The sequence below is a fragment of the Gambusia affinis genome, linkage group LG09 (assembly GCF_019740435.1).
Source record: "Gambusia affinis linkage group LG09, SWU_Gaff_1.0, whole genome shotgun sequence".
Taxonomy (NCBI): domain Eukaryota; kingdom Metazoa; phylum Chordata; class Actinopteri; order Cyprinodontiformes; family Poeciliidae; genus Gambusia; species Gambusia affinis.
In genome coordinates this window covers 17,239,148-17,262,883 of record NC_057876.1, presented here as the reverse complement: position 1 = coordinate 17,262,883, position 23,736 = coordinate 17,239,148, and the positions used below count along the sequence as shown (strand labels likewise).

Sequence of the window (23,736 nt, the reverse complement as noted above, 5' to 3'; positions counted from 1 at the left end):
GAGGCGGCTGAATGTGCAGGAAGCATGCAAAATTCATTCCGCCATCCATCCCGTCTGTGTTTTTCCCCTTTACTCTTCTTCTCCAGCCTCTATGTTTATTACTGTTTAATGAAGAAGATCATATAGAACGACATGATTCTAATATAACATGAAACTTATTCTTTCCTTTAAGTGCTGCTGTTGCAAACAAGCCTTCGCGTTATAAATGGGTCAGAGCGATCCGTGTTTTCACACGTTGATGAAAGAAACGTCTTCTTATTCTAATTGATCTGATAAGTGTTCGGGACTTTAAGGCGGAGAGCGAGATAAAACCTCAAAGCTCCGTGTTAAGAGAGAGAGGCTTTCTACGTATAAGAGAACAACTGACATCAAAGCACGCATTAGCGATAGCCTCGGATGCTGCATGAATTAAATATCAAGCTTAAGTAAACTATTTGTATTCAACATCCAGTCTGTCTCGTCCTGCTCAAGTTATCTGACCCCTTTCATGCTATCTGCTTCTTTGGTAGATAACGCTGCAGTTGTTATATTAAAATGGCATTAGAAACATGCCTCCAGTTTTTCTTTGTGCTTTTAAAAGCTGTAATATTTTTCAAAGAGCTTTTTTTCTTCTTAGCAGAGAACACCAGCTAAACTAAATTGAGTTTTTTACATCATATTGGTAGTTTGTTTTGTTTTTTTACATGAATGCCCTGTTAAGATCATGCCTCTCTGTGTCAATTAAGACTTGGATTCCAACTTTGACTAGGCCACTCCAAAACCTTCCAGAAACTCGTTGATGTCCTTCAGAGCCCAGTGTGTTTTAGCTTAAGTTCACAAACTAATGGTGGGACATTTTCCTGCAGAATTTTCAGTTCATGAATTCATCAGTTGGAGCAATTGGTTCATGTCATGAAGCAGCAAAGCAAGCCCAGACCATCACACTGCCACCACCATGTTTGACTGCCAGTGAGATGCTCACTTTGTGAACTACGTTTTGGTTTACATCAGATGTAACAGGATATTCATCTTGTTGACTTTTGACTGGTGGGTTCACCTAATACTTTCCCCAAAGTTTATTTTCTCCAGTCACTTGTTGTTTTTTGTTGTTTAGTCATGACCTTTGACCTTAACTGAGACATGGAAGGTCTGCAGTGCTTCAGATGATGTTCTGGATGCGTTGTCCATGAAATATTGGAGTAATTTGGGTCATCCAGTCACTGGTTCACCTCGGTTTTGTGATTTCTCAATATAAATATGTTTCACATGTAGAAAAAAAACCACAAGGACAAGAAAATCAACTGGCTTTGTGAACGAGGAGGATCTAAAGTATCATATAAAGACGGAAAGCAAGGTGAGATTGTGACTTGGTAAATTTACCTTCAAGTTAAAAAAAAATTAACCAATTAAAACAAGACAGTGTGGACATGTCAACACCCAACATGTATGGCAATAAAATCTAATAAAAAGTTTGTTGTTTAATAATTTGTCCATGAGGAGAAATAAAAGGTAGTAAAGAAATAAAATCCTAAATTTTCCCATTGTGGGACAAGAAAGAATGTTTATAAAAATAAATAATAAAAAAGTTTCTCAGTGTAAATTAATAAAATATTCCACCCAACATTAGTTTATGACATAATCTTATCAGCCTCCTTTTTATCTCCTATTTAGTTTTATTTCATTATTGATAATATTTTATTTTTATTGGTGAAACTTTTCTTTTAATGCCTTTAGTTATTTTGTCTTTCACACTTTTTATTTTCAGTGCAGGTTACTTTAGTCAACTACATTTCAGTAGACACACCGTGTCAGCCTCATTAATTCATATTCCTTTCTAATTAGCATTCATGGGCTACTGCATATTTTTGCATGTCACATGATTACAATTAGGCAAATTTTCCTCTTTAGCGAGATGACAAAATGTTCTTCATAGGTGTGTAATTTTGCTAAAATGTGCAAAATGGGTTCATGTAGGGCTTATTTTTTAAATGGTATTATTGTTTCCTAGTTCTGCAGTGTTCACATTTTTTTTTTACTTTTTATTTGTTCTTTATTTCCTAACTTTATAACACGTATTGTTTTCTGCTTTCAGTTGTATTAGTTTGTCTTGTTTAATTTTTCTTTATTTTTATTTTAGAAAGTTGCATTACACTATATTTTTAATTTTGTTTCTCCCTTTTCTCGTTCTGTTTTTTATTTATAATTTACATCATTGTTGTCGGTTGCCTTTGAATTGACACAACGTGTCAATTAGTTTAATTAATTTCCATTTGTTGCTAATTAGCATTCACAGGCAGAGTTGCATATGTTTACGTCACATGATGACAATTAGAAAAAAAACCTTAAGTACTACAACAAAATGTTGCTTTTGCACACATATTTCTGCACAGCGTTTCTGCTGCTCTGATAAAAGCCGCTGCTTGGTTTAATGTAAAAATGCTGGTGCCAAATGAAGGAGCAGCTCTGTTTTTTTGTTTTTCTTCCTCATTAATCAACAAACAGAGTCGAAACGCAATAACACACTGCGGCTTGTACAAAAAAAGAGCCAATGAGGTGCAGTTATTTTAATTGGTCTGCGTCTGTCCACCTTTTGGTGTTTTTATTCTGAAGAGGAGCGCCACTCTTCTCCTAGCGTTTCTCTTACAAACATTTACCTATTATGACTTTCAGAAAACGGCATTTATGCTGCTTCGTCTGTTTGGACGTTAGGTCTGCGCCGTTTCACCGTGACGCTGCTCCTGCAGAAAGCTCCTGGGGACAAACCGGAGTTAAAGCCGCAGCCTCTCAGGTGAATTTACTGCAGCAGACAAACTGATATTTTTCCGACGTTAGGATGTCGAGATGCTTTCTACCGGAGAGTTCATTTTCTGTCAACAGAGGCAGAGTCTCTTATCTGTTGGGAAAGTCAGATAACAGCCTCGTGCTTTCACACTAGGAAGCCGTGTATGTTTTTAGCATATTGAATTTATAACAAACACACATATTTACAGTCAGTCATGCACACTTTGAGCAGACACATCCATTTAACGCTTTTCCTCACATGCTTGCTCGCTCACACTCTCTCCCCTTCAAGCATAAATCCCTCACACATCGCAACATGCTCCACTAGCTCCCCCTCATCTCCCCACTCTGTCTGCGTTTCAGGGTAATGTGAGCCAGCAGCCGCAGCACTGGGACGGGGGAGCGGGAGGAAGACGGGGAGGGATGTTGATGTATGGTGGAACTAAAGCAACCCCACCAATCGATAATGTAAACAGGAGCGAAGAGAGGCGGTAAATAAGGCCGACTCCTGACAGAACTGTCTACCTCAGGTGACGGAAGGAGAGGAGAGGAGGAGAATATCTAATAGAGGGAGGACAAAAAGAATGATGCTGAGGAAGAGACGTTGGAAGAAAGTAGGGAAGAATGAGGATGTATGGATGAGAAGAGAATGATACAAGAACAGACTCAGAAAAACCAAGAAGATGATTTCAGATTTAATTTTAGGCATTTTAGTTTGAAGGTGAGAAATTTGGAAGTGCTGCTGGGTCTTCATGAAGGACAACTGAGGCTGAATTTATGCAGGAAGCGTCTTTTTCTAGTGTAGTTGAGGGTCACTGCCCTCATGCATTGTCGTCAGACAACTGGAGGGCAGATCTGAGTTAGCTTCAGACGTCAGAGCAAAATAGCAAAGAAGGCAACGATGGTGGTGGTCAGTGTGGCCTTTACTGCACAACTAGTGGATGGAGAAGTTTCACCACTTCTGTCATCATCATCATCATCATCATCATCATCGTCTTGGCTTGTTCTGTTGGTTAAAAATGCTCAACACTGCTCTCATATTTACAGATGGAGTTGGTCTGTTTGTTGCATTTGTCTTTGTATCAGCAAGTGATTAAAACTGTAATGAAATCAGTGTGACCAACACAGTGCTACTGAGATTCTTCATCAGGTGTTTGTTGCCCCTCCACAAATGAGTAAAATCACTAGTCAATAAATTTGGTGATTTATTCTATTTTTTTTTTTTTTTTGTATTTTGTGCTGTGTGACATATTCTTCTTTTCCCTTATTGATCTGATTAATTTAATTGATTTTAGATTATTTTGGATTTTAATGTCCTGCTTTTTCTTTCTTTGTTTTTTTTGGAAATCAATACTGTTATCTGTTACTTTATCCTTTTCATTTGGTAATTATTGTCTTCAATTCTTTCTTTTTTGTTTTAGTTATTATTAATCTGACCCAATTATTAAATTAGGATATTATTGAAAACCCTGTACTAGAAAATATTCCACAAAACTATGCTTAGTACAACAACTTCAGATAAAATATGTAGGTAAACATGTTTGGTGAGAAACCAGTAGATTTTGTCTCCTTCTTGTCCTTAATTAATGCATAATAAATTATTATTATTAATGATTAATAAAGTATTTAAAGATGAATTAATAAGATCTATAAACTATTAAATAGACCTATTGTAAAGTGGTACCAATATTTCTGTGGCTACCTGTTCAGTTTCATAAACGGGGAACGTTTTAGCTGAAAGCCATGGATGACGTGGAGAACCTGTTTTGTTTGAATCTGAGAGTGTTGCCACCGTGACATTTAGTAGATGACATGCAGATGAATGACCAACAACTGACCCACCGCTGAACTGAACCAGCACAACAAAAGGCCCGCCGAGCCGAGCGGCGAACCCGGTCGCTGTTCGCCGCTCCCAGTGACGCATCAGCTTGCCTGAACGATTCCTTGACGGCACGCAGCCACTGCGAGCTGCCGGGGCAACAAAACCCACGCAGCTCATGGAGAACAAACTGTTTAATTGTGATCAGAGGGTCTTCCTCTGTGCCTTCATGCGTGATTGGGAGTTTGACCACGGTAATTAAACATGTGTCGGCGAGTGTTTGAGCTGCGGTTTGTGCTTCAGCTCCTGCGGATGATCTGATTGGTTTCTGCTGGTATTTCCAGAGTCATCTGCTGCTTTCTCGTCCGCTATAAATTGCCCAACGAGGGATGAATCACTGCAGTGATTCATCATATAGTCAGCTCTCCATTGGCTCTAAAATTAGCAGCTTCAGACAAGTATATTTTCCTGAAATGTATAAATATAGATTGGGTTTTTTATGCCCTCTCAACAGCCCCTCTATAGTAGTTCAGTTATGTCACAAACAAAATCAAGTCACAGTTCAGCTGCATTAAAATCACTGAATAAACATGAGAGTTAAACTGTTGACACTGATTTGTGATATGTATATAAAACAAGCAAAACAAACGAGTCTAAAAATGGGATTTCGTCTGTCACGTCTGCAGAGCCTCGAATGCTGGAGCGTAAACACTTTGTCCCCTTCAGTTTTCAGCTAAACGAAAGAGCCCAGTGATCAATAAGTAATCTTAAAATCAATCGTAACACATTCTGAGTGCTGGTAGAAAGAAGCTAAAGCAGAGATGATGTGGTTTTGTCTGTTACGAGCTCAGAATTTGGATAAGCTCAGCATGAAAATATTTCAGCAGAATAAAACCTCATAAGAGAGACGTCATTATTTACCACATTTAGCTGAAAGATGTTGAGATTATATGAGAATATTTTCCCTTCATGAGTGTTCATGAATGAGCAGATAACAGTGTGCCTTTTAACATTTGCTGTTCTAAAGCATCATTATTGACCAGTTTTGATTGAATCTTTTAAGACAATTTTGTAGCAAACACAGAAATGCAAATATTGTGTTGCCCCGCTTTCAGTGGATGGAGGATAAAAAAGATTTTGCGCATCTTATTCAGACAAATCAAGCAAATTATAGCTGCAAACTCTGGCTTTCAGAGATCAAATTAAGCCCAACAAAGCTGTAATTGCTTCAGTTAGACAGATTAATGCATTAATGGAAATTGTGCCATTGTTTGGAGCGTTTTAAAGATCTGTTCACGTTTTCCATCTTGTGTCACATCATGCTGCTCTGCTTATATTGTGACAAATACAAGAAGTAATTATTGTGAAAAAATGTAAACTTTTTATTATTCATGACAGGTCAGTGAATCTTTATGTGAAGAAAAATTAAAACGTTATTGTCAAACGTTTTGGTAGTTGCAGTAATGAGATATACAGACTGATTCATTACTTTTTTGGGGTCGAAATGGATGTCAACTAACGTTTTTGTGTTTATTTTGTGGTTTTATGTTCATAAATTCACTACAAATAGTGTTAACTAAAAATCAACTTTTTTTTTTTTACCTCTGTTTGCTCTGCAGTCACAAGCAGTTGAATGTAATTAGCCCACCAAAGAAAGACGGATATAGACAAAATCATTATTTTCTTGTATCAACAATCATTATTTTCTGAAGCTAAAAGCTTGTAGTTGTCGTTGCTTTGCATCAAAACAGTCCCAATATGTAAGTAAATCACTGCTAGTCATCAGACATGCACTAATTATTCAGCCAGCGCTCGGTCAATTCTCCGTTGATTGGCTTTGATCGGTGATCGGCAGGTCAAATACGGAAAAAAACTAAGCTAATCGGTGATGCACTTTTAGTTTAATAAAAATCAGATAAAGGCTAGAGGTATATTGAGTCATTACTCAGGCCGTTACCTTCTTACTTGTATAATTATATGTGTAGATACTAAAGTATAGAGCCTTCTGCCCCTGTTTTATGCCACCATTCACAGAATAACTAAAAATGATCAGAACTGCTTTGTAGAAGCTTTAATAAAATAAACTCAATTTGATTTTTTGATCATGTTTGCTGCTGTTTAGCCTGTGTGTGTTTAACATTAAAACTTTATCGCCTGAACATTGGAGCAAGTGGAGATGCAAACTTCTGTTTCCAATTCTTTGACCCAAAGAAGTCAAATTACTCCATGCAGTCTAATTTTAAGCAGTTTAATTATTAATGTACTTTTTTAAATTAGCAAGTTTAAAAACATTTTAGAATCAGTTAAATTTTTGAGCCCACCTCATAAAAGTCGCTTTGTGATCTCTTCTGTCAGACAGCTGACATCTACAGAGAGGGAAAGTAGAAGAAAGAGAATTTCAGTGAGATTTGTAAGTGTTATAATGCTGCGGGATCTCTTCAACATGACATAAATCTGCCTAAATATTGTAGAAACCTTTCACTGCATTGCAGGTGTTGTCTGCTCGTGGCTCAAACCAGCTGCCAATCTGGAGCAAGACGACATGCAAAACAGCTAAAACCACCTAAAACTAGCTGTAAACTAAACAGGTTTAATAATCAGAATGTAAAGACAGAGAAATAAAAATGTTTTACCACACATTGAATTTGGGAACTAGTAGCCCTCCACTGTCTCCAGTACTAGTATTTCACCTTTTTTCATGGCGATTGTGTGCTAAAATTAATCAGACAGTAGTTGTAGTACACAGACGATTAGTTTAACTAAAGCATCTAGCATGCTGTGGTGAGTGAAGCATTGGAATGGTGTCACACAGGATTTTAATTTCTTGTTTTTGAGTTGTTGCTGCGATGTTAGAGTTGCAGTTGATTCTGCAGAAGAGGAACTCCTGCGTGGAACACATTCATTGTGAGAGAAGACGTCCTCATGAATTTTCAACAATCAAAATGAAATCTGTGGCAGTCTTGCTTAGATGACCAAATTATGTAAAACACAGGGTCAGTTGTGCAGTGCGGTCTTGTGTCCTTGGGATTAAAACTTCAGTGTCGGCTTTTTGATGAGAAACTCAGCAAAGACGCTCTTCTGCCCAAAAAAAGCATCAAGGACCTGTACTGAAATTCTGTAGGAGGTACTGGATGGACAGCACAGCGCAGGCAAAAAGTTATTTTCTCTGATGAATCGTCTGCCTGATTGTTTAGGACATTTGGAAAATCGTTTGTTCCCAGAGGAAAGGGTCAGTTACCATGAATCCGGTGTGGCGGCAGCAGTGAAGCATCCTGATAGATTCAAGGACTGCAGGAACTAGTCGGGATCATTGACGAAACGGCCTGTGATATCCAGACACTGATTTATCTTTTTGATATTTTCTGATTCCTGAAACTTTTAAATTGAAATATTTTGTTTCCCAGACTGCTGAGTGTGAGTGTTTGCTTCTGCCAGCTGTGTACGTCAGCGGAGTTCAAGGAGAGACTTTGGCTGCATCCAAACTGTACTTTCAAAGCTGTCATGGCGGATAAACTGTCTGTGATGAATTAATTGGTTAAGTTTTATACAGTTTTAAAGATCGAGGGGATATTAAGATCAGAAATACTTAAAGTCAGAAGACTTTAAATCGATTGAATGCGTGCGTGGCAGTTGAGTGGAGAGGCGTTGTATAAGCGAGACAGGTGTGCCCCACCTGTAGACGCTGCAAAGATGAGTGGGTCGAGAGGAGGGATGAATGAATTTTTTAATGCTTTGTATGAACTCTGATTATTTTTGTCAGGAATTAGCAATTTTGTCTGATTATCTGATACATTTAAATGTGTGTTACATCAGTAAATATCCAGTTACTGATGGGATTTTAAAGTTTTACAGACATACTTTTTTCTTTAGAGTTACATTTTAGCCTTAGTCTTGTTTATTTCTATTTGACATTCATAATATACTAAATATTCAGGCTTTTTAATTGTAAGTACATGAATAATGAGCACTGTATTTGATTTATTGCAGCCATGCTGGAGTTGGCATTCCATAACTTTAGGCTATTTTATACTTTAAAGTGTATTAAGTTTTGCAAACATCCAGCATGACAGAGTGAATTAATAGCTGACATTCTCAAAGAAATTGTTAGTTGTTTTTAATTCCATTTTTTAAAAAATTGTTTATTTCTATTAGGACACCACAGAGATATGCAAAAATAAAGTCAAAGAGGTTTACTGAGGGAATGAGCCCAGACACCAGACTGAGTTTCAGATCGTTAAAGGAGAGCAGCGTCACAGGGAAGGCATCAGGGTCATCAGCAACGAACGTCCCATTACAGCATCCAAATGTTTATCTTAATTAACACGGCGGCTCCTCTGGAGGGATCGTCACTGCTGAGGAGCTGTAGTAATGATCTGTCGCTCACATGAGCCACCAACACATTAACACACACAGTGTTGTACTTCAGCAAAACCTTCTGTTTTATTAAGAGTCTACCAAAAAGAAAATTGAGTTGGATACGAGTTTTTACACCACTGAGCTGGTGATTGTTCTTGGAGTGTGAAAAGTCATTAAATCTCCTCTGTCAGTGCTCTGGATAATTATATCAGATTTTATACAGTATAAAAGCTCTCTGATAATCTGTGCAACAGGAGACATTTATGTCCAATACTCCTTATTAACATATCATAAACACACTTTTACTGGTGCTCTGTATTTCTTTTATGTGAGGAAGATTCGTGCTCTCAAGCTAAGAGATTTCTCAGGGGATACTCTCTTGTTCATTAATGAAAAGCTTGATGAATGGCTGTCACAAAACTCAAACAGGTTTCCTTAAATCTGCCCCTGAAAACAGCTCTCTTATAGAGCGCTGTGAAGCGTGTCTTCATCCGAACCCTTCTCGACTGAAGCGGGCTGGTAGGCATCAGAGCATGTAGTTTTTTCATAAGTTGCCATAGCAATAAAGCTCCTTGTCTACTATCTAATGATTGCAGGAAGGGTGAAGCATACAGCTTCACAGATCAGAGCAGCAGGGAAAAGGCAAACACTTTGCTCAGCGAGGCCGCCTGAAGATTTCTGTATGGATCTGTGCATATCTGTTTCACACATGGAGTGATGTTTGCTTGTTTCCTTCCTTTAAGTGTGCATTTGCTGTTAATGTTGGACAACAAAGGGGGGAGTTCTTGTCAGGTTTGTCTCCTGTTTCTTAGGAATCTCAGGTTTTATTAGGTTGTTTTTGGTGATAGAGAGGTTTGTTTTTTAAAACTCCTAACAGGTTAATGAAATATAATGACTTGCAAAAGTATTCAAATCAACTTTTATTGATATTGTATATTAGAAACCAACACAAAGTAATACGTAGATGTTGAGTGGAATGGAAAAATTACATGCTTGTCAAAATGTTTAACAAATAAACACACAGTGCTTTGCATGTAGGTCTGAATTTTTATATATTTTTGTCTCCAACATGCAGCTCCTAAAAAAATTTATTATAATGATGAGTTTCCCTGATTTTACTTTTCATAAGTTTGAGTAAAATGAACATTGATCTTTTATTCTGTGAACTACTGACAGTGTGTATCCACAGTTCCAAGCAAAAATTTAGTATTTATTTGCAGAAAATGAGGAATGGTCAAAATAACGAAAAAGATGCCGCGCTTTCAGACCTCAAATAATTCAAAGAAAACAAGTTCATATAACAATTCTAATGATTTATCTCAGAAATTTATTTATTTGGTGGAATAAGCATGAGGTTTCCAATGGGGTTCAGTCCAATGATCTCTTAGTTTCTCCAGAGCTGCATGTTGCCACAATTTTTGTCCTCCATTTTACAATTATGCTGTACTTTGTTTTGGTCAATTCCATAAAATCTCACATTTCAGTCTACTGGTTCCCAGTTTGGAGCCATTTCATTTATCTCTGGGTTTTGTCACATTTTGGTCAAACAATAATTTGATTTCTGGGAAGCAGTCAGACAGAAAAGTGGAAAAAAGGAATAAAGTAACTTACAGGAGAGTGAAACTGAACCAAGAGGAAGAAGGTGATTTATTTTTAAAAGTTAACTCTGATGAACTTCAGAGTGCTGTGATTGAAAAGTTTAACTTTTACAGTTTTTACACCGGATATTAAAGACCCATATAAGAAAATAACTAGTTCTTTTTGTTTATATTGCTAGAATCACTTTATAGCTGGTGGACAATCCAACAAAAAAACTTTTGTAGTGCATGGAGAAAACACAGCCAAAGTGTTAGCCTCATGTTTAAAACTGCAGTTTGTTTTGCGTTTATTCTGCCTAATTCAATTAAAAAAAAAACTAAAAAAAACTGAGCTTTAACATCAAGACTTTGTCTCTTTTCATCACATTTTGTTATAATATTGCCCGTCTTGTCATTATATATGGGTCAGTGCACTGTGTGGCTCTGTGCTATTTACAGCTGGATCTGCAGGTTCTTTGTTCATAAACGCTGTCGGGTCTTTTTATATTACCTGCTGGTGTTAATGAGTCCTGTTTGAAATGCTGCAATGCGAGTCCAGGAATCTGGAGCACAAACACTGACTGTAGTTTAAAATAACAATTATGAACTCAGCTGGTGATATTAAGACGTCTGTTATCAGAGATATATGAACACGTTTATTGGTTTAATTACGTTTGCTTTACCTTCACTGTTTTAGTTTAAAACATGAAGTATCTTTACTGCCAGAGATGTTTTTAGTAATGCAATGCCACGCGTCTCTTCTTCTCTTTTGACTCTTTTACCTTCAGAAGTCACCAGAGTGAATTATGTCTCCATTTAAATATCACAGATTTCTGATTATGGAAAATCAAACCAGATCCGCTCTGTTGCTTGTTATGAATACTGTTTGTTTTTCATATAATATGAGTTTATCTGATGTTACTACTGTCTTGTTTTCCTTCAGAAATTATAACTGGGATTTTTGCGCAGATAGAAGTTTATTAGTGAGGAAAAGTTCACCAAAAAGTAAGATACAAGTAAAAGAAAAAGTTGAGACTTGACAAGCCCAAACTCTGTAAACAAATAACTAAAACATTGTTTCTGTTGTTGCACCGTCAAAAGTTTTGTCTGGATATTAATAAAACATTTATGTAATGTGGGGAAAAGAAAACAAAAGAATTGAAACCAAATCACAAGTGATCAGTCTGATGCAAATCAGTGCAGCCTGGAATAAATTTCAGTCTCTGATGGAAAAGTTTCTCTGGCTGCAAACAAGCTGAATTTGTGTCAGATTTTTCTGCAGTTTCTCACGTTGCAGTCACTCTGACATTTGAAAAAATTAGAACCTCCTATAAAACTCAGTAGGTTTGGACACATGCATATTTTATATCACATATATGTTGGACTTGCAAGACGCTGCTGTGGCAGTTCATGTCTGTGCAGTCAGAAAGTTTGCCAGAGAGGAAATTAACAAAGCCTTGCACTACTTCGTTATTCTTTGGTCAGATGTAAATTGAATCAATTGGACATAAAAACAGACAAGATAATTACATAAATCCAACATAGGATTCACAGAAAACTCCCTCATATGAACTGTGAAGCTTAAAGTTGAGGTGGTCATGGTCAGACGTTGTGTTGCTGCAGCAGAATCATGGCAACACACCATCAACAAATCAGCCATTCATTTTTATTATGCATCAGTTGGTGCTTGAGTAAAATATGAGACTCTGTAAAGATCGATTCAAGTTGAAACAGATTTGGACCATTGCAACAATGACTCAAGTTGAGAGGAAAGTTTTAAATTCACCAGGAACCGGATGAAAATCAGGAGAAAGAAAATCCTGTGAGGCAAACTACATTCTACATTTTGTTTATATTTTTAACATAACATCACTTTCAGAGATAAATCAAATTTAAAAATATTCATCAATATTGGCATTTCTAAATAAGTAACTTAATATTTAATTAGGTATCCCACTTTATCTATGTCACTATATGTTTCTGGGTCGTTATGAATTCTTGTTCCTAAACCTTCAGCTTGTGAAACCAAACTGAGGTTTAGTTTGAATTCAGAAAATTAAACACTAATTAATCAGTAATGACTTGCTTAACAGTGAAAGTGAGAGATTTTATTAAATTAAACTGCCTGCGTCTATCACATAAGTCTGTTAAAATTTCCCAGTTTGTATTTAAAGAGCTTTCAACGTTTATTTGTTTTAGTTGACTTAGCTCTGCTCCAGCACCAGGTTCTAATGAGCCGGTTCTTCAATCGCTCACTAAACGTCCTCCGTTGATTGTGGTTTTCTGGCAGAATTATTTTGTCAATACTCACAGCTAAAATAATAATTCCAACAACAAATGTTCCTGGAAAGAGTATTGGAAAATAGGACAGAGGAAGCCTTTCTGGCTTCGCCTGTCAAAGTCAAACTTGGAAATAAGATGAGTTGGTTTGTTTCCAGCCGTCCCAAACACTGTGATGAATCTTCCAGCCTAATGGCCTCCAGGTCTCAGAGGGTTGGATTAAAGAGCTCCTGGATCTCTCCTGCGCTCTGACGTCTCCGCCTGTCTGTGTGAGGGAGACAGTGCTGTAATAATGTGTGTATAAATTTTATTAACTGAAAGACTCATAATGGTTTTGCATTATGAAAGAATGAAATGCGGCCCTTGAGAATCTCAACTTTTCCTGGGAAATCAGTTTTTATTAACTTTTTATAAGTACAGTCACTTTTTTAAAAACTATTTCCTGTTCCGATGTTTTGTTTTCATTACCTATCAGCCACATTCATCGAGAAAAAAGATTTAAAGCTTGCAATGTATCATTATCTGTGAAATAAATTGAATATGAGTTTTCTATTGAAATACAGCACCTGACCTTAGTGGAGGTATGAGCGATGGCTGACCTTATGATTAAATTCATCTATAAAAGTGTGCTACTGTGGTTCTCTTTAACATTTATTTCTGATTATAAACACATTGACGGATAACTTTAAAAAATTATTAGCTGATTAAAAAACCTTTTTAAATTATAAAAATAATGCCTCTCTGTACCAGTGACCCTCAGCAGAAATAACACGCATAATAGCAACTTGACAAGCAGTGTTGCAAGGCGGCAGCATAGCCAATTATTTTCCAGTCAATATGGAGCGTAAAGCTGACTAACTCTCGCAGTGTGTTGTGCTCCAGGTGAGCTGCTTCTCTCTGCCGCTCGCCAACCCGTTGTTGTCTCTACCACTCACTGGTTTGTTAGTTTCAGGTACTAATTTGAGCTGGACCTTACTGCCTGTTGCCAAACAGCAGAATAAATGTGTGTGTGTTTGTATCTGGTGATGCATTTTGGATCGAATAAAGATGAAAGAAAACTCTCAAGTGGAACGTATAGCAAGAAAAGCAGTTTGATTTCCAAAGTAGACTCTCTGAAAGACAAAAAAAGACAAAACAGGAATCCAACTTGATACCACTACACTTCATATTCTTGCTGAATATCTTTCATGAGTTTAGTTTGACTTTCAAGCAACTTTGGGGGCTAAATTGTCTAATTAGAGCTTCACTACAACAGACTTATTTCTACATCCTCAGGTTTGAAGGTTGTTGTTGGTTTGGTTTTTCTTTTAGCTGGATTGGTAGGTAATTTTATTTTAAACAAGTGTTGTCTCTTCTGTTGGATTCTTATTAAAGAAATAGGTGCAATATTTTAGTTTTTGAAAAACTAATTTCACAAACCTTGATGATTGTATTCATCTTCTAGGTATTTGCATTAATAAATCTAATTTAGGATCACCTTTCAGAGCATACAACAGTACTGTACAGAGTACAGTATCCTTGTAGGAGGCATTAAAAAACAGAACAATGGCAAAGGGACAAATAGATGCCTCAAAACATACTGTGGGGTGTAAGCTGATGGTAATTTTGCCACGGAAAAATAAAAAAGTAAAACAGTAACCCATTGTGCTGTTGGATTTATAAAGGAAACAAGGTCTTTTTGGGAGGCATGTCTGAGCCTGGAATAGTTTAAAACGCATTTCTGTTTGTAAAGATTACAGAGAACCACATGGTCATAGAGCACGCTTATATTTCAATCAATCAAGTTTATTTATTTAACACATTTCAATAATGAGGCAGTTCAAAGTGCTTTACATCATGAAAACACAAAGTCATGAAACACATAGTCAACAATTGAATTCAACTCTGGGTTTTGAGTCTGGGTTTAAAAGAAGTCAGTGTTTCAGCCATTCTGCTGGTTTCAGGACATTTGTTCCAGATTTGTGGTGCATAGAAGCTGAATGCTGCTTCTCCATGTTACCAGAGCAGAACCAGAACCAGAAGACCAAACGTTAACAAACTAACTCCCTGTCTGCCGTTTTGTGTTTTGTAACATTAAAAGGATGTCATCTTTCTCAAATTGCTATTATGAAGATCAGGGGACACAAATAACTAAAATCAGCAAATACTTGAAACCCCCTGTAAGACACCAATAACTGCCTGTTTTAATAATTGAAATATTCATTAATATGCATTATTACACAGAGTGGAAAGTGATTTGGCACTACTGCTGAAGCTAGTTTCTACAGTTTTCCTCATGTCTGCTCTTGTGGGTACATCCAGTCAGTGCCAAAGAAATAAGTGACACTTCTGGATCGGCTGCTTTGCAAACTGCAGCCGTTGACGAGCCACGTAGCATCGCACAAAGTATTAGAGCTTCCCAAGCCGCATTTTCTTTCAAATATTTTAGAACTGATCTGTGAAAAAGTCAACAAAAATCTGTAAAACCTGGATTGTAAATAGGTGGAGGTCCACTGTTCATTGCAGCTGTAAAGACTACATCTCTACATTATGATTTAATTAATTACATTATTTGTAACTTTAATATTTAAGTCCAATCAGGAACAGTGTTTTATCTAGTTATATATTCACTGACTTTTACAGTCTGTAGCATCACTTACTGATCTAGAAACTCCATTTCACGTCTAGTCAGATGTTGTCCTTGTAGTTTTTTAAAAATTGCTCATCAGGAAAAGACCTGTATTTCTGTTAAATTAAATATTTGTTCTCTCTATCTAATTACTTCTGCACCTGCTGTATTTGTAGCATAAGAGTGGACAAACGCAACCTGACGGCTGCATTTGCTTGAATTGTGTATTTAGTGCGATCTGGATTGAGAGTTTATTGCAGAAATAAAGCCAAAGTGGAGTAGATTGCCTTGCTTTTTAATTTCCCTCAGAGTTTTTTAACCTCTCCTTCTTGCTGACATTTGTGTTTCTCCGCTAATTTTAACATAACACTGCAGCAATGTCATTGAGTTACTACTTTTGTCATATTTTGAAACCTCAGTATCATAGTAACAATGTTTTATCTAGTTATATATACATATTGCAGTGATGTTCCGTGTTGTTGTTTAAGATCAGTTATTTTTGCATCACAGTTTCTGTGCTGAGTTTAGAAAACCTATAAAATTTTTATCACCAAAACAAACTCTGGCATCTAAACAGCTTATTTTATTATAGCTACTTCTAATCATCTGCAAAAAAAGAAAAATAAAGTGACTGACCTTGATTATTATTTGGCCAAAATGCAGCAGAAGTGGCAAGAAACCCAATCGCTTGGTGATTCGTAAAAGTCTTCTATATTAAAACTAATATGAAAAGAAGCAAGTAACATATATAAATGTTATAGGAAGTGATGAATGTTGTGATAAATATATTTATATATATATATAAGAGAATCTGTCAGCTATCAGTCAAAACAAATGAGGTTTCCAACATTATTTAAGCTGCTGAGACTTTAAAACTGTTTTGAGTTTAAATCAGGGACACAATATTTATTTTAAGATCAACTTGCGTTAAATCCCTGAAACTTTTATCTAGCCGTGTATTTACACACTCATTTTCTATATGTATTGATTTTGCTGTTTGAATAAAAACCACAACACTGTTGTTTGAGCTGAAACAAGCCGAAAGTGAAGCCTCTGAGATGTTGTCTCTTTATCCGCACCCAGCGCCATGGCAACGCAGCGTCTCTACCTGGATACTAAGCGCCGCTGGCCAAAGACTGAGTGATGGAAAAGTGCTTCGCCCAGCAGCACCTGGCTTTTATCCGTCAGCCTAATTTCAGTCGCTCACCCATTTCTCACACATGTAGTTTGTTAAAAAGGACAGGTGGTAGGAGATGTAGCTCCCACTACTTTGGAGGCGGGCCGAATCCCGTTTTCTGGCTTGTTTCTTTTGAAAGTATTAAAAAAAAAATGCACAATGATGTTTAATGTGAAACCTTAAATATTTTTGTTTTTTGCTTTTCTCAAAAATGAGCAATCATATAAAGTAAACCAAATAATGGTGACTGTGACTTTCTAACGTTTGTTTTTTTTGGTATACAGTCTCGGTTTTTACCAGACAGAATACTAGTAGCTGAATCTAAATTTGAAAACATATCACACTCGTTGCCTGTCCACCTCACTTTTCCATCCTCCACCTGCCAGCACAGAAAACATAATGGTGGTAAATGAGTGTTAATTTCCTGACACTCAATTACCCCAAATTACGTCCATTAATGTATTTTTAAAGTAATTATTTATCCCACAAAATAGGTTTTAATGACATCATTTTTTAAAAAACTTTTTTATGATACTTCATCCTCTAAGCATCAAACCCTTTTTCTAAATAATTCAGCAAATAATTGTTTGAAAGGACTTGCAGATTACAGACAGAGCATCAAATTTTCATCTGAAGATGGTTTGATGATCAATAGTTATGAAAAAATGACACTGTGAAAGAAACCACGATTTTAACTGACACTGTAAATTTCACTCCCACTGCACACATACTATATTAGTGACAGTCTTACAGAATGAGTTGATTTCTTCACATTTGGAACCAATGTAGGACATTTTAGCATTAATTCATGTTGATAAAGTTTTAACATTTCTTCTGACTGCATGTTTGAAACAAAACTCGCATAATTTTGATCAAATGTTAATCCCACTTTCTAACCTTCTGAATCAATTATAGTGAACTGCAGAGCCATGGAGTACAGCGGTTCTGATCTTTGGAGTAAAGTACATCTTTCTGGCAGAAGACAGGTCAACATAACAACATCAGTTTTCTGATTTGTATTATTTATGATGGATTTTATGTGCATCTCCAGCCCTCTTCTTGCCATGCCTTTCAGATGTTAACCGGCTTTTTTTTTTTTTCTTTCAAACATAGCGAAACAGATCCAACAATATTTTGTTGTATCTGACAAATTGCTGTCAGATCCAACAAGAAACAAGCCTGTACATTATGAAGTATTTACTACTCTGATGATTTCAAGCTTTGGCCCTCAGATTTTTCTTCCCTCACAGATGTAGAGCGGCTAAACTGGCATGAGTCACTTGGAGTGGGCTTGAAAATAACACCATTTACAGACATTATAGAGCAGAGCTATGGTTGATGTAATTTTAGAGTGTGTACATAAACTGTTACAAGTCCTGATTTGCCCTGACAGCCTTCTGGTCTTCAAGGTGGCAAAAACATCCAGCTGATGACAATAAAACATTTCTGAAAGTGCACACTCTTGAGCATCGTCAAATAAACTTAACGTGTGAGAATGTTTTTCCACACCGCCATCTGGGAAGTTTTACACATACAGAAAAACATTTGGGAAAGGCTAAGGGCTTCAACAACTCAGCAGGTGATTGAATTAAGCATCTGCTTAGCTGCATCCCAGATAAACTTCAGTATCAGTCAGTAAATATCAGTGAATATCTTTGATTGTTGTGTCAAAAACACAACCTTAAAACAATCAACCAGAAGATAAAATAGCCCTGATAGTTTATTAGAAAATGGAAAATGGGTTTTATTTTATAAAAGTCATATCTTCCTTAATTCTTGTTTTGGATAATTGGCAATTATACCAAACTTATAAGATATATCCAAATATCGAGATCCAAATAGTTTTTGTGCAGCTAACATGTACAATCAATCATTTTTTTCATTTGTTTTAGCACTTTACTCACCCCAAGTGTTGATTTTTGACATTAGAAGAGAGGTGTGTGGGTTCTGTTAAAAACAAACAGCAGTTTTTCGTTTTTACATAATCTGACATGCGTTGCACATTCAGTGAGCAGTTTTCACCCACGTTTCAAGAAAGTGCTCCTTCCTTGCTGCTGATAAACGGATCAGGTCGCATGGCTTGACTGCCATGCAACATTTTTACCTCTAAAATTTGAGAGAAAGTGAATAGAAGCAGCAGAAAATCTCTTTTCTACATATTTCAGTACATGAAGTGGGTAAATGCCTGGCAATCCGCAGGTTGTTGGTTCGATTCTAACATCCTCCGGTTACATGTCGATGTGTCCCCTGGGCACTTAACCCCAAGTGTATAAGTGTGTGTGTGGATAAATGTGTGTGTGTGGGTGTTTGGGTGCTAATGTAAAGTGGTTTGAGTGGTCAGTGTGACAGGAAAAGCACTATATAAGTCCAGTCCATTTACCATAACTGCACTCCAGTAGAGCAGCTGTCAAAAAGATGCTTTAACACCACCATCTACCTCTGTAGTCCATCTGTAATTTTTTTATTTTTTTAATCCCACAACTTGATGTTTGGCTTCAAAAAGTCACTTCAAGCCAATGCTGTACTTACTGGTTGCAGGGGAAGTCTGAATGCTAACTATTCAGTTCTGTAACATCAACCAAAGGTGGATAATACTATAATTAAAAATTTACCTCCACACTTCATCAGTTTATGCATCGGTCAGCCTCATCGGTCAAGCAGAGCAAAAGTAGCAATTTAGGGCCAAAACCAGGCTGATCTGGAACTGCAGGAACAGCAATAATTATCTATTTAATTATTATTATAAGTTTGAAGTACGTTTCCATGCATTTGTTTTTGGTTCTCACACATTTTTACATCACACTTTTATTTTTGTTGTGGATAGTCTGATCTAATTCTAATCACTGTGTGAAAAACATGCAGGAGGAAAGTTTGTAGAAAGTAGTTGCTGATTTATTTAAAAATACAGAACACATAAAAAGTGAAACCCTCAGTAAAATGTTTTCTAAGAAGCACAATGATCTCCTGATTGATCTGATTGATTAGGTTGCTAATTGAGATGATTAAATGAATGCTGCGTCCTTTGACCTCAGCCTGACGTTGTTCCTCTCCGTGAAGCCAAATTTCTGCATTATGCTAGTTTGATAATCATATGTCAAACTGTCTTTGAACAGAAAAACACAGCTTTCACAAATCTCATCCACTTTTCTTGCATAGAGGATCTATTGGGATCGTTTAGTGTTGCCAATAAGTGCCTCTATGTCCATTTCCATATTTCTTTTGGAAAAGTCTTTTTCCCTATAAAACAGTCCAATTTCTGGTCATAACATTAAGCGGTTGCCCTCTGCTATTCTAAATGTTACATCATCAGTCCATGTATGCCGGTGCAGACGTGGTTTTACAGATTTCTGCCTCTGGAGGCTCTTATTATATCAGAAAAGTCCATTTAAAAACTACTCGTTTGAATATTAGTACAGTAGGTTTTCTGGACTTTAAAAATGCTGAACAGATGAAGTTTCTTTGATTAACGGCAGAATATTACCTGCAGTTAAACAAATGGAGGTAAGCAGTGTCTCATTTCTCAACCAAACAAATCAATCTTCTCGACTTGTCAGATTAAGTGAACAGGAACGTGTTTTATTGGACATCAGTAATCAATTAGCTGATGGACTCCTCTGGATGAAGGATCAAGAATGTTTAAAGAGAGTGCCCAGTAATTTAGGTAGGACATAGGGTTACATCTTCCCCACTGTTTGACATGACGAACAATTTTCCTCATAGAAAGCGTCTTAATTTATGATTTCACTGAACAGAGATGAGTGGAGCGATTGATCGCAGGTCAATTCTAATATAATCAAGCTGGGACAAAGAAAATTGCATCCTGGTTAAACCTCTGCATATGAGCTTCAACTTTTTATTAGTTTATCACAAAGTCAAATAATATTGACATCATAGAAGCCTTTCTGTCTTCCTGTCAATATCCACTGTTTAGGAGGAGATTCCTGCAAGCCTCCAGGTAAATCAGAAAAATCATCTTTCCTGTAGTTTTCTTTATCTCCTACTGGACAAGGTAATAAGTTTCAGCCTGACTGATTGTGTTGCTGCTTATTTCTCCTGGGCTGTGAAGATCAGAAATCTTTAATCTCCAAATAGGAATATGATTTATTTATTTTAGGCAAAGAAAACACTCGTGTGAGCAGCAAAATATTTTTCCGGAGGCTCCAAGTGTCAGACATGATCCGTGGTCAAATGCAACAATTATTTCGCCCTGAAGCGTGGAAAGAAAAATCCTTTTGTGAGGTGAAAAATACTCTTGCTTGTCCACATTTCTTTCTGTTTGTAGTTTCTTCTTCTGAGAGAGTGGGTCCGGCCTGGTCTTATGACAGCAGCAGGTTTCACACTGAGAGCAGCATGCTGAGTCTCATCACAATGTGTGGCGCTGGCTGCGTTCATGTGTTAAACCACATCTACACGGCTGTCCTGCTCAGCGTGTCGTTATGAGAGTCTCTGCTGTGCTCCTACCCACCGCTAACCTGCCCAGTTCACCTCCATTTAGTTACTCTGTACTTAATCTGATCCTCAAATTAGGAAAAAATCATCTTAGAGACCTGAGAGGAAACTTGCTAAAGAGATTACCTCAATGCAGTTAGTGGAGCAACGCCTACATGGCATCACAACCTGCTGAAGACAGAAAGATAAGAGAAAATATGTCGCTTATTTTACCACATCTAAAGCTTTTTCATGATAATTTTTAATTTTAGAGAGTGTACACCTCCAAACAGTTTCACCTGAGCTACTCCAACACTTGTAGTTTTTTCTATTGATGAACAAAATGGAATGTTTATCGTTTTTATAACTCTTTATTTTGTGTTTTATGATTTAAGGCACTCTGAACTGCCTTGCTTCTGAAATGTGCAATACGAATAAACTTAATGGATTGATTTCAGTATCAATATCGATGGGGACTAGCCTAGTTTTTTCAGCCCTCTCTTTAAGTTTTAACAACAACAACAATTAGAATCCATCCAACTTTTGAAATACATCATCAAAATGCATGGTGTCGCCTTTGATATAATATTCTAGTAAATAAGACAAGCAGGCCTTTCCAGTTGTGATATTGCAATATAAAGTGAAGCTCTATTTGCCGTCCATTTCTAGTCGTAATCAGACTTGAACACAACTTAATCAGTGAGCTGATAGTCCAATACTTTTACCAAATGTATCTTTGTCTGATAGGATTTGTTTTTCTGTCTGTCATGTACACACTTCTGTTACATTTTGATGAGATCTGCCCCTCTCTGCACATCAGGTTGTCTGCAGATAACAAACTAAGATTAATTGTAAAATTGGTTTTTCAAGTGAGGAAATAATGCAGATTTTTAATTCTTTTTAAAACTCTGAATGGCCTGCATGTCAGAGCTAAATTTCATGGAAACAACAGAATGTGTTTCTTCTTAGGAACCGGAGAGAAGATGAGTTTCCACAGACAACATTTCGTTTTGGATTTTGGGTGAATTTATCAAACAATGGAGACTTTCGTTTCTTTTTTCCTCAGGATTATTAATAAATAACAGGAAAGCGGCGTCTTCACACCTCTCTCTCTGTCTCTGCAGACGTGATCCACACCGTGGGGCCGATTGCTCAGGGAGGGGTTGGTGAGCAGGAGAGGAGAGCTCTGAGGTCATGCTACTGGAACAGCCTGCAGACTGCCACCGAAAACGCTGCTCGATCTGTGGTGAGAACATCTGGACGAGATGCATCTGACGGGGAGCAGCCAGGGAGGGAGAGAGGAACAATGACAGACGAGGTTAAAATACAAAAAGCTCAGAAATCTGCAGGAGACCAACAGAGGACAATAGAACTAAATTGCAGGGCTTTTCTTTGTGGTAAGAATCTGTAGCTGCAGGAAAACCAGAGGTAAAGAGAAAAAGATTGATCATATGTAGCCTTTTCAAAGAAAACTCTGTTCATGCTGCGGCAGAGAGAGGAAAGTGAAAAGGGAGTAGGAGTGTTGTACTGTTAGGTTATATGGAACACGCCGGATTGAAGGTTTCACAGAGAACAAAGTCAGAGAAAAACAAGAAACATGAAATAAAAGCAGAGGTGTGGAGGTTAGGAATCAAACCCAACACGTCATTTATCAGCGGCTGCTGCGTCGTTTCATTTCTGACAAATCCACAGACAGATGCAACAGTCATCCCTGCACATCCTCAAAATGGCAAGTCATATGTTTCTGTTTGGCCTCGAGGGAATCGTGAGTCACATCTGCCATCGCTGTGTGTTAAAGCTCAGCAGTCAGGTTAAATGATCTGAGCAGGACGGGGGGGCAGCGTCCTGGCATCTGCCGTGTCTGACAGCAGGTTGAGAAGCTGCCAAACGTGAAGTTTTCTGGCGGCCTGACTCACATCACGGGCCGTGGGCTCGCATGGTTCTGCTAAACATGGATCTTATTGACTTACAGTTACAGTCCTGCACATGAATTATACAAATCAACATCTTGGTTCAGTTAAACGCATTTAGGTTCACCTGTCATCTTGATCATTTTAACTCAAGTAGGATTACACTTATTTCTCCTTAAAACCCTTTAATCCAATGTTGCTTTGTATTGCAGTGTATGATAGGAGTGGCGTTACACAGTTATTTATTAATTATAGACATCATTTAGATGTTTTATTGATTAGAATATTTGAAAATGATTAAAACAGGAGCTGTGTTCATGGGTTTGAGGCCTTTATTGAGTGGATGATCTGGTAAATTGATAAATTGTTAAATTGTTTTATTTTGCCTTCTTTGACTGTTCAGTGCGAGTTTCAAAGCTGCATTCTTGGCATGCATTTAGTTTTCTCAGCTTTCAGCTTCCTCCATTTGTGCTGAGGTCATCTTAATTACAATGTGTCTGTGGGGTCACATAATTGTTGTATTCTCAGGCTCCTGCAGCTTCAGGCAGTCTGCCATGCTACTTCATGCTACTGTGTGTAATCATTTTCTAATATACTCTGCTTTTAGAAACAGTTTCCACTTTCACATTTGCAGCTCTCTTGAGTTCTTATCAGCAGTCAGTATCCAACCTGCAGCCAGCAATCAATCAGTCAAAGCACTTTTATATAAAACGAGAACAAAGCAGAGAAAATAAACAGCACAGCAAAATAAACTAAATATTGGTTTGACGGACTCAGGAAAAATGTCTTGCTGTTAACGAGGACACACTAGAAGTGGACTT

The 23,736-nt window shown here is 37.2% G+C and overlaps 1 protein-coding gene across 2 annotated transcripts in view; it reads left to right on the top strand.

Moving 5' to 3' along the window:
* The window catches only part of macrod1 (mono-ADP ribosylhydrolase 1), a 184,709-nt gene that overhangs the window by 137,977 nt on the left and 22,996 nt on the right, over window positions 1-23,736 (top strand). For both annotated transcript variants that reach the window (XM_044126987.1, XM_044126988.1), the window contains exon 6: window positions 22,130-22,251. In XM_044126987.1, the coding sequence (XP_043982922.1) occupies window positions 22,130-22,251 (122 nt within the window). The remainder of the gene's footprint in view (window positions 1-22,129; window positions 22,252-23,736) is intronic.